Source organism: Uloborus diversus, chromosome 8, assembly GCF_026930045.1.
Source record: "Uloborus diversus isolate 005 chromosome 8, Udiv.v.3.1, whole genome shotgun sequence".
Lineage (NCBI taxonomy): Eukaryota > Metazoa > Arthropoda > Arachnida > Araneae > Uloboridae > Uloborus > Uloborus diversus.
The window spans coordinates 147,609,398-147,622,974 of record NC_072738.1 but is presented as its reverse complement, the minus strand read 5'-3'; the positions used below and the strand labels follow the sequence as shown (position 1 = coordinate 147,622,974).

Sequence of the window (13,577 nt, the reverse complement as noted above, 5' to 3'; positions counted from 1 at the left end):
AAATGGAAAAATAAAATCCTTATGCTAAAAGATTTTTAAAAATATTATGCACTTTTTGTATAACAAATGACCTAAAAGAAGCAGTATGGTGATTATAAATTAACACGCTATAATAACAATGTTTTTAGTTTTGTATTTATAGATTAAAATGAGATTCTATGAACTTCTGGTGCTTCTACAACGATGAATTTGCTTTGCTGAATCCATTTCTTAACTGTAAGAAAAGTAAAAGCTTAAAATTATTTTGCTTTTTGGTAATTTGTTTAAGTATATTTCATTACAAAATGCTAATTATTTATTCAATAGTTTATTTTTTACCGTTTTCCGTTCACGCGAATCGACAAAATCAAGTCAATATGTTTGACGACGTATTGGGGTATAATATGAAAATGAGGCTTTCGATCTCGGACCCTCCCCTTGCAAAATTCCTGTGTGCGCCACTGAGCAGTGGGAATTGAAATTTTTACTGTTCACACTAACCTAAAAGGAACACTTCCATTTGTTTTAGTTGAACCAAATAGCTTTTAAACTATGTAAATCTTAATTTGTGCCAAAGGAATAACAGGAATTAGCCAACGATGTTTAGCACGAATAAACAGATTACTGAATACACATGTTTCGGAGTTTCCATGGAACCCCCTTTGCAGTATAAAGTTGCAGGCTTTTGTATATAAAGACATCCAAACATGAAACACATGTATTCAGTAATCTGTTTATTTGTTCTTAACAAAGTTGGATATTTCCTTTTATGTAAAACTTGTCCACATATTGTCGCCTCAGAGCAACACTAAGACATCTAATCCCAGAAATATCACTAAGATATCCTATTGTTGCTCTGAGGCGACAATATGTATGCATGTATGTATGAGCTTCTTATAAATATTTACATCCTTTCTTTAAAGAATCCATCTGCTAATGTGTTAATACTTTGTTTACTTGATGATGTGCATGTTTCACTTTGTGGGGGACAAAGTTTACATGCAGTTTAATTTTCTTTAGGCTGTTCATCCATTTCATTTTCCTTCTCACAAAAATTTGTGCTCACTGTTTATTTTATGAATGATATGATGTTTACTTTGCAGGAGTTTAAAAGAAAGTAATAAAAATCCAATTGCAACATTTGTCTTAAATAGTGAGCCACAAAGCATGGAAATTTCCAGATCTTCAGAAAATAAGGTTTGTAATGTATAGATTTGTTAAACTGGAACTCTTTTTGACATTTAAAATTTTATAACAATATAAATACTTGTTAGCTAATACTGTGATGAATAAATATTTATAAAGTGTTCGGTGAAGTTCATGTTCTTGTAAAATGTGATGAGCACAGTAAGTCAAATTTATTCATATCTCACTTGTATGTTTTTTAAAAAGGCAGGGACAGATAAATATGATTAATATTTTATAATGTATTGAAGTTTAAGGTAAGTTAATGCAAGTGTTTCTTAGTTTTTAAGCTCATCATTATTATTTTTTTCTGAAGCAGCGAGTGTTTTACCTTCTTAATTGTAAACAGTAGTTGTGTCTAACCTTGTTTCTTTTTTATCATCTGTATAATGTAACAGATTAAAAAACATAGATTATTAAATATATTTAATAATATTTTAGGGTCATTCCACGAAAATGTCAACCAGCAGGCCAAAATTTCGAACTCAATCTATATTAATGTATTCAGAGTTCGCGCTCAACTATCCGTAACCTGGGTCCCAGGGACCCATTAATGAAATAGATTTGGGTCCTTTGGTGGAAAAAATGAGTCCCTTAAATTTTAAACAGAAAATCTTAGTGTGTAAATGAATAATATAAAAATATTTATACTTGGGGGGGGGGGGCATGAAATAAAATAAATTGGTTATTTTTGCCCTAAGTTTTTGTGATTTTATCATTGTAAAATTATTTTCAAATAATACACTTGCAAGACTTAGTTATGTGAGAAACTATTTGGTCCGTTACAATGAGATTAACTCAAAATTTACTTTAAAAATGGGTTTTACCATAAAATATAAAACAAGCGCCTCTGATTGATCAAGCAAAAAGCACTCCCTTAACCTTTGTTTTCCTGGAAATTTTTCTTAGCGAAAAGAGCAAACAGACCCCCCCCCCCCCCCCCCCCCCCCTTCCCAATTATCATTGGCAATTAGATAATAATAATAAATCGCAAGCAAATGAACCCAACGCAAAAATCGCGATCGCAAAAACGAAACATTTTCTCATATGAGTGTGAAAATTGCTCATTTGCAATCTTAAATCAGTATATTTGACTTTATTTTGACTCGTTCAAAATATCTGTTTTGGTTTTTGTTCTATTTTTGAAAATGGCGCGATCGATTAATACCCGACTTTTGCAAGTCCAAATAAAAATAACCCATCAGAAAGAGATCAATTATTAGAAAAAGAACAAGTTTAAAGTGCTTTTGTATAAAATTCAAGTATTCATAAGCAATTTAACAAGAAAAATGTAAAGTTCCGAACTCTTTGTGTTTAGCGCGATCTGGAAAATGTTCGCCACTTTTTTTCTCCCCTCTTTTTATTGGGGATGCGAAGTGATGATTTTCAAAAGTAATTCTGGTTACATGAATGCCAAATTGCAATATTTTTACTGTACAATTGTCTTGTATTAATCCTGAAGATTGCATTGAAAACCTCTCTTATTTTTAGTCTTCATTTCTGTTTTTAGGAATTTCCTCAAGATAAAAGTTGAGGGAAAGCTTATTCTTAGAATACAGTACAATGGGCTACTTGTGAACTTGCTCCCTGAGCTCTGCCCAGGAGGTCACTGTAAGCTCCAGTCTTATCACTAAAATTCCATTGACTGGTCCACAATTGGGGTGTGTTTGAATAGCTGATAAACAGATAGGGTCATTTTAGTCCTTTTCTGTTGATTCTCCTGGTCATTTTGAAGCTTAAAAGCATTTACTAAGTAGATCTTTAGCATTTTCTCCCTTTTTTTTCTCTTTCTTATCTTTTGGGTTTTCTGGGTCCCTGGGACCCGATTTTTCGCGGAAGTTGCGTCCCTTTCCCGCGAATTTGCGTAAAAAACCCGCTATAGCGCGTAAACGCGAACCCTGGTATTGTACATAATTTTAGAGATAACATTCTTAATTTTCAAATCTCGTAAAAGGTTTTTCAAGATGGGTGCTGTGCGTAGAATAATTACGGCTTGAAGATCAACAACAATATGTAAATTTTAACTGTAAAGCGTTCAAGAAACATCATCTGTAATTTTTTAAGCATACATTCGATGTAAATATTTTTTTTTTCAGTTATTGCTTACATTTTGAGATTTTAATTTATTTAATTTTTTTCCTTGAATTTTAATTTTTTTCTCGAGCCTAATTTGAATTCAGTGTTGAATGTCCTGTTACGTTCATTACAAAATGTCATATTTTCCGTTCACACTTTTTATAGGAATATAGAAAAAAAAATTTTGCTTTATTCTCTTCCCAAGAGCTTAATAGAATGCATTTAAAATGTTGAATTTTTATTAAGTTATTTGAACAATTAGTTATCATCGTGACGAACATGACATATTGATTGTGACGAACGTAATCACTTGAAACAAACACTGCATCTTTAGAACGTTTATTTAGTTCAATAAAAATGAATGAAATGTATATTTAAAAAAAAAATTATTGCATAATATCTTGTAATTTTTGCAACAATTAACTCTTATTTTCAACACATATTTGGAATTTTCTTGGGTTACATTTTATGGAAAAATCGGCAGCGCAAAAAAAAAAAGAGTTAAAGTAAAGCAAGAATGGCATGTAAAAAAAAAAAAAGACAAGAAAAAAAAAGCAGCAGAGCGTATGCAAATATTACTGAACCAAAAAAAAAAAAAAAAAAAACACACACACACTACGATTTAAAAAAAAAAATCAAGAAGTCTGAGGAATCAAAAATGAGAAGGGAAGTCAGGAGATGAGAACCAATTGTAGAGAAGCTAGTAAGCTAGCTTTGTATAGAGTTGTAAACCAATGCAACTTTACCTTTCTCATCATGCTAAGTTTACGGAAAGATTCAAAAACCACTCTTCCATGTAGTCCCAGGAAAAATAGACTTTTATATGTTAACTTGCTAAATAATAATAATGATATTGGAATTACTGTGGCAGAAATGAAAGTCAAAAAGTTCCTAGAAGAAGCTTTCTTGAAAAAAAATCATTACAATGGATATTATTTTCGTGAAGAAGATTACATTTTTAAATAGCTTCCTGGGGAAAATAAAGTAAACAATTATCGGATTCATACTGTTAAATGTTTATTTCAAAAGATTTGTAGAATTTCACATGCATTCATCGTTAATTGGTCGATTGAAACTTTTCACATATCCCATTGTTGTGAAAATGCGCGGGTGATGCAATTCTTTTTACCAGCACTGTATATATGCGAAATGCTATATAAACGGCAATAAAAGTTCCTTCAAAGTTATTAGGCTAGATATTTAGTCTTCTGCTCGAGCTATGAATAAAAATATTATTTTACGGATATTCTTGCTTGGAATCTGGATGAAATAGAATATGTGTTATATTTTTGGAGAAAGAAAGTTTGGAATTGTAAGTGCAATGGAAAGAGTTGGTTAGAGGACAGTTAAATATGTAATGTTCAATAGTTCCAGGTAGACTGCAGACACATAATGGTGAGCTAATTACCTAGAATCAGTGTAGATACAAAGGAAATGGTCCGTGTGCATTAAGAAATTTTATTTCTATCGGATACTTGCAGCTTCTTTTTAACTTAACTTTTGCATAATCTTCAAGATAAGTCTGGCTCAGCATTTTTTATACAAATCACTAGCTACTGTGCATAATCTCTTGAATGCATATAAAATGCAAAAAACTGCATCTCTTGAATGCAAAAAACTGCATATTTGAAAGAATTCTTTGAAATAACTTTGCCGACTTCAATTAAAGATTTTTTTTGCCATGCATGCAGACATGTATAGTATATTATTGTGCCATTGTGAATTGTTTGTGTAATTTTTTGAAAACCTTAAATAACTCAAAAACTTGTCTCGTTTTTTTTCTCCCTTCTTGATAGAGTCCAGATATTAATGTTAACAATCAAAAAAGTTCGGCAATACCTATTAAGTTAGTGATATAGAAGTATCAAAGTCTTATAAATGGTCTATTTGAATTGCAGTTTTTTCTTTTAAATGTTTGGTTTTAATTAATGATTCAAAAAAGAAAAAAAAAATGATTAAAATCATGATTTGAAATAAAATTACCTTTTCTCATCTAAATCATTAAATTAAATTTATATTTTTTCAGCCTTTACTTTTATCTGTGACAACTAAACAAGGATCAGTGCAGATATTTGAACATGTGTTCAATGGGTAAGGTTTTCTTTTTTTAAAATTCTTATGAACATGTTTTCAAATTGTCAACATATGTATTTATAAACTAAATAATATGCAACGTATTTTAAGCTGCCAGTAATTTGCATGCTATGAGGAAGATCATTTTTTTATTCCCCAATGTATACTGATGTCCGAAATTAAGGTCACAAACATAAAATCTAATAACGGGAGATTTGACTTATTTCAATAAAATTTGGCTTATTGATATGAGCTTGTGAGATAGTATATAATTATTAGAGTGTATCAAAAAAAAAAAGCAATTTTTTTTTTTTTTTGGAAATTCTAAGTTTCAAGTTGTTAAAAAGTTGCTCCTACAGATCCACACATACCCAGGCCCGGCGACAAGATTCTAGGGCCCTGTGCAACTTTCAGGCCCCTAAATAGTAGGGTGGGCCGAAAAACAACTTTTTTTTATTTCGATGATGGGTAGTGCAGAAAACGTGCCATTGGTGGAGCAAAGTGCACATAAAAAATTTCATTTTTTTTGTGCAATTTCTTGATTTGCCGCAATTGGGTTAAAGTTTCGACCAAATGCTGTTTTTTCATGTTTTTAACCAAAATTAGTAAAAATAGTACCAATGTTTCTATTTTCGATGAGTTGAGCCAAAAAATGCCATTAGTAGCACTAAACTCCCATAAAAATTTTGAGGTGTGGTATACTTCTTTCCATTGCCACAAATTGGTAGAAGTTTTAGCAATTTTCGGTTTTTTAAACGTTTTTAATAAATATTCTAAATAAAATAAAAATTTTGATTTCGCCATATTTTTCTGCCATAATTATGTAGTTTTGTCACATGCTATGCATTTTTAGATGCAAGGTGCGTCAGAAATTAACTACGTATTGCGTATACATAAAATTTTAAACTGAAATTGTACTATTCGAAAACTTTGCGCAGTACCATCTGCAAAGTACATGCCATTTTTGTAGTATTTCTATTTACTGCACACAACTGGAGAGAACTTCAGATTATAAAACTGTTTCAGATACTATGTTTATTCCAGTTTCTTGTGACGAAACACATTTTGTGATTTGAGGTTGACTGATATTGGTTGATAATCAAACCAAGCATATCGTCGTATTCTGTTAACCTGAATTTTAATTTTGGAACCTAAACCTTAAAAACTCGAATTTCTCGATTCTTGTTTCTTCTTTTAATTGCTATCTATTAATTCAATTCATATTCATCTCAATGTTTTGATGCCTTGGTTTTCGTCCATTTCCATTGCTGTGGTAGTATTGTTGTGAATACTTGGATGTTATTTACTTTTTAAAATCCTTTTTGCATAATTCGGTCATTTCTTTAGGCGAATCATATGGGCAAATAAATTCATATTACAAACAGTGCGTGACATTGATGGCATCTTTGGATTTCGAGATACTTAAGTGCAAGCAAAGAGTTCTGTAGACTGCTGTGAGCCACCTAGACAACATAATAGACCCTGGTTGGCTGTCTCGAAACTCGGGAGAGCACAGTCCAGTTGAAACAGTACCACAGCTATCAATTACGTGTTTTTGGTCTGTGCTCATATTTTCAGTATTTTCCTTTTCTTTTGCCAATGTGGAAATACATTGCAGAGTAACCTAGTATAATAGGTTTAAATAAGTAGGTTTTTGCATGCCATCAGCTTGGGTTTGAATCGGCCAGAAAGTTCTATCTTATTTATCAGGTGTCAGACCGGGAGTTCATTTGTGTGAGAAATGTACACCAAATGCTGCAGTTTTTTATTTACTTCCCTCTTTTTTTTAACACCACCAATGACACCGTTGTTTCTCAGGGTGGCGACAGATCAGGGAAAAGTCAGGGAACTTTATTAATCAGGGAAAAGTCAGGGAAATATCAGGGAATTTTGAAAAAATAACAAAAAATCAGGAAAAATCTATTTTATAAAGAAAAATTTTTTTTTTGCTTTACAAAATCAAGTACTCTAATTCCCTAGGCATTTTCTGCCAGTTATCTGTTTTAAAAAAAACGGAAAATTAATGAGATGCGATTATACACTACCGCATATTTGTGCATCTTTTTTCCTCAACGTCAAAGTATTGAATCTTACTTATTAACCGCAGGATGAACTTCCTAAGATTGCTTCTGTGTCTGTTAGGTTGTTTATTTTACCTAGCTTCCAATTTCCTTTTACGCTTTCAATGTTACGTAAAATAAACAACCAATTGCAAAGAGGAAACCTTCATTAATGCCTTAGCTCCTTTGCTTTTATTCCATTGTCTCGAAGTAATTAGCGTACTGTAATCACGATTTCAAGAAGAAATCTTTGGTTTTTGAATTAATACTATAAAAGCTTAAAAGTTATTACTTCTTCGCGTTTTTAATTTAGTTGCTAAAATTGAACTTTCAATAAAAAAAAACTTTGTTTTTGCCGTTATACTATTTGTTGTCACCGCAGATTATAAAGGTTTTCTTTTCTTCAGACTTAAGTGATTCTTTAATTTTATAACCAAGTTGTATTCTTCTTTTATATATTTTAAAATTAACTAATTGCTTTTTTTTTTCTTTTTTTTCCCTTGCATTTCAAAGTTGTTTGTTAAAGAAGCAATCTAAGATTTTTTTTTCGTTACATACTGAAATCATTTTTAAAATAGAGTTAACTTGTGTGCTTAAGTAAATATCTTTATTTTTTATTGTTAAAATGCTGTATTCATTCATTAAAACCTATGTTCTTGATTAGAGAAAAGCTCCCTATGAATGGATGTCAAATGGTTTCATTTGTTTTGCATAAATATGTCAATTAGTTATATAAGAATAACTACATTACTTCTATTCTTTCACTATTACTTGTTATTCCTGCAACAATTAATTACACTGTTTGAAAACTTAGTTCAAAAATAATTTCAATTACTTTTTAGTTCTACCATAAATACACATATGTTTTTAAGAGTCATTTTAATAGTTTCTTAAAATTCTTATGCTAAGTGGTTTCTGGAAGTAAATTTATTTATTTTTTTTTAAATTTTTTATAATCTTTCCATGTAGAAAAATTTAATATACTGTTTTGTAGGGTTTTTTTTCCCAAAAAATTGACTTGATCTGTTTTTTTTAACCATTTTATTAAAAAAGTAGCATTTTAGAAAAATATATCTTTAGTTCAACAACTTTACACAACTTAAAACGTTTAAAGTACTGCATTTTATACAAACATACAATGGATTTCAAGTAGATCAAATTAGGAAAACCATTATCATTGGTAACGTAAATCATCGAAATTTTGTGAACTTAATCAGGGAAATCAGGGAAAAGTCAGGGAACTTTTTTTCACAGTTCCTGTCGCCACCCTGTTTCTTGTTTTTCTTTTCATGTTCTTATGGGAGTGCCGTTTCACGCGACTGTTTTTAATGAAGAGATAATAACTTTGTTCTTATCTACAAAGATTTACCAGTGATTAAGAACGAATTATGCGTTACTCCTGTTGGATTTGAACGCATATCAAACAAAGAGCTACACTATTTTTTCAATAGCGTATTTTTAATTTGAAATTTTATATGCAATAAGTAGTTAATTGATGACACACCACGCATCTAAAAATGCATAGCATGTGACAAAACTATTTAATTATGGCAGAAAAATATGGCGAAAATGAAATTTTTATTATTTGAAAAAATTTATTGAAAATGTTTAAAAAGAAAACGAAAATACTAATTTGTGGCAAAGGAAAGAAGTATACCACACACCTCAAAATTTTGGAGTTTAGTGCTGCTAATGGCACCTTTTCTATTCAACTCATCATTGAAAATAGAAACATACTATTTTTAATAATTTTGGCTAAAAACATGAAAAAATAGTATTTGGTCGAAACTTCAACCCAATTGCGGCAGATCAAGAAATTGTGCAAAAAAGTTCATTTTTTTTTATGTGCACTTTGCTCCACCAATGACACATTTTCCGCACTACCCATCATCTAAATGAAAAAATAGGTGTTTTTCAGCCCACCCTACTAGATAATAGTCGGATCCCTTGCAATACGAAAACTAGAAAAGTTAGTTGATAAAAGTTATCAGTTAAATTAAACTTCTAAAAACAACACAGAATTGTGCAAAACTAATCATACAAGAACGTAAAAACAGCACTGGAAAATGCGAACTTAAAAGACCAAAGCATAAAACTGGTCAGTATTAGTCAGTATTTACATAATTTAGTCAGTGAAGTCAGTTTTTTTTTCTGCAAATTTTCCAAATAATTTTAAGATAATATTCACTCAATTTTGTTTTCATTTTCTCATATATTTTAAAAACTGTTAAAAAAGCAATAAATTGCTAATATAGCAGCCTAATTTCACCAATTTGGTTACTATCCCTGCTGGTTAATATGCAAAATAACTTCCTGAATCTAAATATGATCATGATCACCGTTTTTCCCCATGGCCCACCACTTTTTAGGAAAGATACCACTATTTATTTATTTTTTTTTTTTTTTCAGTTTTTGCCAATTTTATTGTCATTATTTTGATTTGGGAGGCGGAGGGAACAGGGCATTAGCTTAACCGTTAGCATTTCGCTGGCTAGAAGATTGAAATCTTTTTTTTTTTAGTTTAAACTTTATTACATTATCTGTACATACAATTGAGGCCATGTTTAATTTATTAACAGAGGGATTTTTATTTTCTCTTCTTTCTTTGTATTTGGTTTCTACATAATTCTTACTTTGATAGCTAATTTTTTTTTTTTTTTTTTTCATAAATCTTATTTTAATATTGATTTTTTTTTTAATCTTTAGTAAAATTGAAGAGAGCAAACTACCCAAAGCTTCCATCCACGTAACATCAAATTCTGACAAATGTTCTTCAAAGTTAAAATCGATTCCTATTTCATCAAAATTGTCCAAGGACTTAGAGACTTGCCTTATAGTCTATGGATCACCTTCCAAGCCAATATTCGAAAAAGTGGTACGTATTTGAAATTACAAGAAATGCGTTTTCATGTGAAAAAATTGATGTTTGCTTTTTATATTTGCTTATTAGAAAATAATACATTTGTTTGTTAGGTAAGTATTTAAATATTTTGCATTGAAGGAGATAAAAATATTTTTAACTTGACTAAATGTTTTTGAGTGCAATAAGCAATGGAATAAGAGAAAAATTAAAGATGGCTTTTAAAAATAACTTCTCATTTTTCTGGAACTTAAACTTAAGAATTGAATTTTTTGATACTTGTGTAGACTTTCTTACTATTTTTTAAAATAAAATAATGTGTTTCAGGATCTTCTGGATTGTCCGAAAGATTTTATTTTATTAAAAGAAAAATGTAATGTTAATGAAGATAGTAAAGCAAGGGTAAGCAGCATTTTATATATTTTTTTCAGTGTTTTTTTATATTGGTTCTTATTTTATCTTCACATAAATGGAATTGCTGATAGTAATGTAAAGTCATTAGCTACAAGTTAGTCTGGGCGCTATTCAAATCTTAATGTGCTATATCATTTTCCACTAACAGTACAAATCCCGAATCCTCAGGATTTCAGCATGTCCAAATTTCTCAACAACACTTATTTCATATTACATTTCTTCTTCAATTTCTATGAGATACAGGAAACTGATCATGACGTACGGGCAATACTATAGTTGGGGAATGAGGCACCCCTGAAATATTTGGGTTTTTATGGTAGAACTAATGCAAATGTAATGAAAATTGATTTCAAACCCCTAAGGTTACTATCCCTGCTGGGGGGGGGAGTCCCCAATTCCCCCAATTTTTTTCTTTTTCAACTACAGCACTACATATAGTTGCAAGTCGTAGATGGAGTTGACTTCCGACCAAATTCAAAAATTTGATATAATATTGCATATGAAATGAATAGAAAATAAAAAGAAAATAAGAATGTATCCTACCTAAATCATTTGCCATGTTGCAGTTCGTAAGGAGATATTTGGTTCTGTAACATGTAACTCTTGGACTACCCAATCACTGAGTGGTAAAAATAAAAGGAAACATGTGAGTTAAATTTTTTTAAGCTAATGAGCTTTCAAGATTGATAAGTTATCTTTCCCTTGGGAGCAGTGGAAGACAAGCTTAAATTCCTTTTTATGCTTCTAAACATAATTATTTACACCTTGGAGAGAAGACTCTCAACTGTGACGCCACATTAAATGAGTGTGATGTATATTGGTTTAAAATTGTTAAAATGGTAGACAGAACTATAATAGATTCCATTTCTAGACTTTGCTGTTTGTTATAATATTTGCAGTGCAAGAAAGTAACTTTATCTTTGATTAACAAAAAAAAGAAAGAAAGAAACGTCTTTAATCTTATACTGTTTTTCCTGTTTTAACCAGGGGCACAAAATTTATTTATTTATTATTATTATTATTATTTTTCTTTTTTTTTGACTGACCCCCCACCCCTGAAAATAATGAAAATACTATACTATTCCACTGATGCCGCCATTTTACTTCTCAGTCCAGTACAATTAAGTGACAAAATAAAAAGTATGCTATTCATTCAGGAAAATAAAAATAAATCTGCATGTGAAGTAATTTTTATTTGATTTTGCCATTTGTTTCCTTAAGAAACTGCAGACGTAATTGTTTTATTTTATTTTTTCAGATAAATGATACAACAAAGTTAAATGGGAATGTTTCTCCCAATCGAACTTTATCTCCTATCCCATCAGTAGAAAGCACTAAAAGAAATAGTAGAAAGGAAGAACCTAGCACAAGTAATTCTGAAATTGTTTCTAAACACCTTGTGAAAACATTAAAAGTAAGTTGTAAAAATTACACTTCACTGAATTGATTATGTCTTGTATGAAATCGATTAGTGATTTGTCTTATAAATGCAACAAAATTGGGATTTTTGAATGTTTTTATAATTTACAATGTAAAACCTTCAGATTTTAAAGCTTTTGCAGTTTTACATAACTGATTTTCTTATACATATTATCAGCGGTATTACAGCTGAAAGACATTTCTCATGTTGCACAGTGTAATCAATTATCAATGCACTGTACACACACAATTATTACATTAATCTTAGCAATTTTCAAATACATGCCAAGAATATCTAATATAGTGATATGATTTGCATTGTTCTCAAGTGAATTTCTTTTCAGTAACCTCTGCTATTAAGTTTTGATGGCTTTGTTGAGATTTTTTTATAATTATGAACAAGGTACTACTTAGTAGTAGTATTATATAATAATTCAAATAAGTAAATCAAAGGATGCATGTTCCCTGGTGATTATTATTTTTTACATCATAAATATTTCATCTATTACCACATGTGGAGAGATGACAAAATACGGAACAACTTGTGTATTAACTTATCCAGTAGACTATAATTTATTATGATCGTAACAATATATTTTTACATAAGAATCACCTTGGAAAAAAGAGCAAGTTCTCTAATTTTTCATTTTTAGGACATAAAGTCTGTATGTAGATTTATAATGATGTGTAAATATTATTTACTTGGTTAAAATGTTTTAAAGCTTTGGATTAGAAGTTTAAAATCAGTTTCAATATTAAGGATAAAGACACTAAATTTTTTTTTTTAATTGAACTTTAATTATTTTTTAATTTGACAGTTTATAAATGTGTAACAGTTTCAGTTTTTTTTAACTTTCTGTTATTACAATGATCACCGTTATAATGTTTTCTTTTTTTGCCCTCAAATATACAGAAAATAGATAGTTCAAGTAGTGATGATGATTCTTGCTCAATGGAAACTTCAGGTGCTTCTGAATCAAATGATTTACTCAAGCTTCTTCTTCAAGGTCTTCAAACAGAAAATAATGCATTTCTAAATGTAAGTTTGGTTTTTATGCGATTAAAAAAAGAAGTAAATAATCAGTCAATATAGTATACATATAACAAGTCAATAATGTTATCAAAAAATTTATGGTTATAAAAACTTCTTTTACCAAAAGCTCATTAAAAATTATTAAAAGAAATGTTATGTATAATTATTAATTTTTAATTAATTTTTAAAATTATTTTGATTATACAATATAAATTAAATTTTCAATAATTAAAACCATTAAAAAGAATGGACGTTCATTTTTTAGGAGATCATACTGTGTTGTTTATATACCCTTGCAGTGAACAACCAAAATTGGTGAGTGTCGAAATTCACCAGTATTTCACCAAAAGTATTTGGTTTTACTATGTGATTTTGACATTTATTGGCAAGTGTTGGTTAGTCTCGCAGCAACACACGCATACATACATACATACATATATATGTATATATATATATATACATTGTGTGCCTTGAAAAT

General features: G+C 29.9%; 1 protein-coding gene across 1 annotated transcript in view; it reads left to right on the top strand.

Annotated features, from left to right (window-relative positions):
- Positions 1 to 13,577, top strand: part of LOC129227245 (WD repeat-containing protein 43-like) — a 48,894-nt gene that overhangs the window by 18,842 nt on the left and 16,475 nt on the right. Inside the window, exons 6-11 of the mRNA XM_054861759.1 lie at positions 1,083 to 1,176; positions 5,267 to 5,331; positions 10,080 to 10,248; positions 10,561 to 10,635; positions 11,906 to 12,061; positions 12,980 to 13,105. Coding sequence (XP_054717734.1) covers positions 1,083 to 1,176; positions 5,267 to 5,331; positions 10,080 to 10,248; positions 10,561 to 10,635; positions 11,906 to 12,061; positions 12,980 to 13,105 — 685 coding nt within the window. The remainder of the gene's footprint in view (positions 1 to 1,082; positions 1,177 to 5,266; positions 5,332 to 10,079; positions 10,249 to 10,560; positions 10,636 to 11,905; positions 12,062 to 12,979; positions 13,106 to 13,577) is intronic.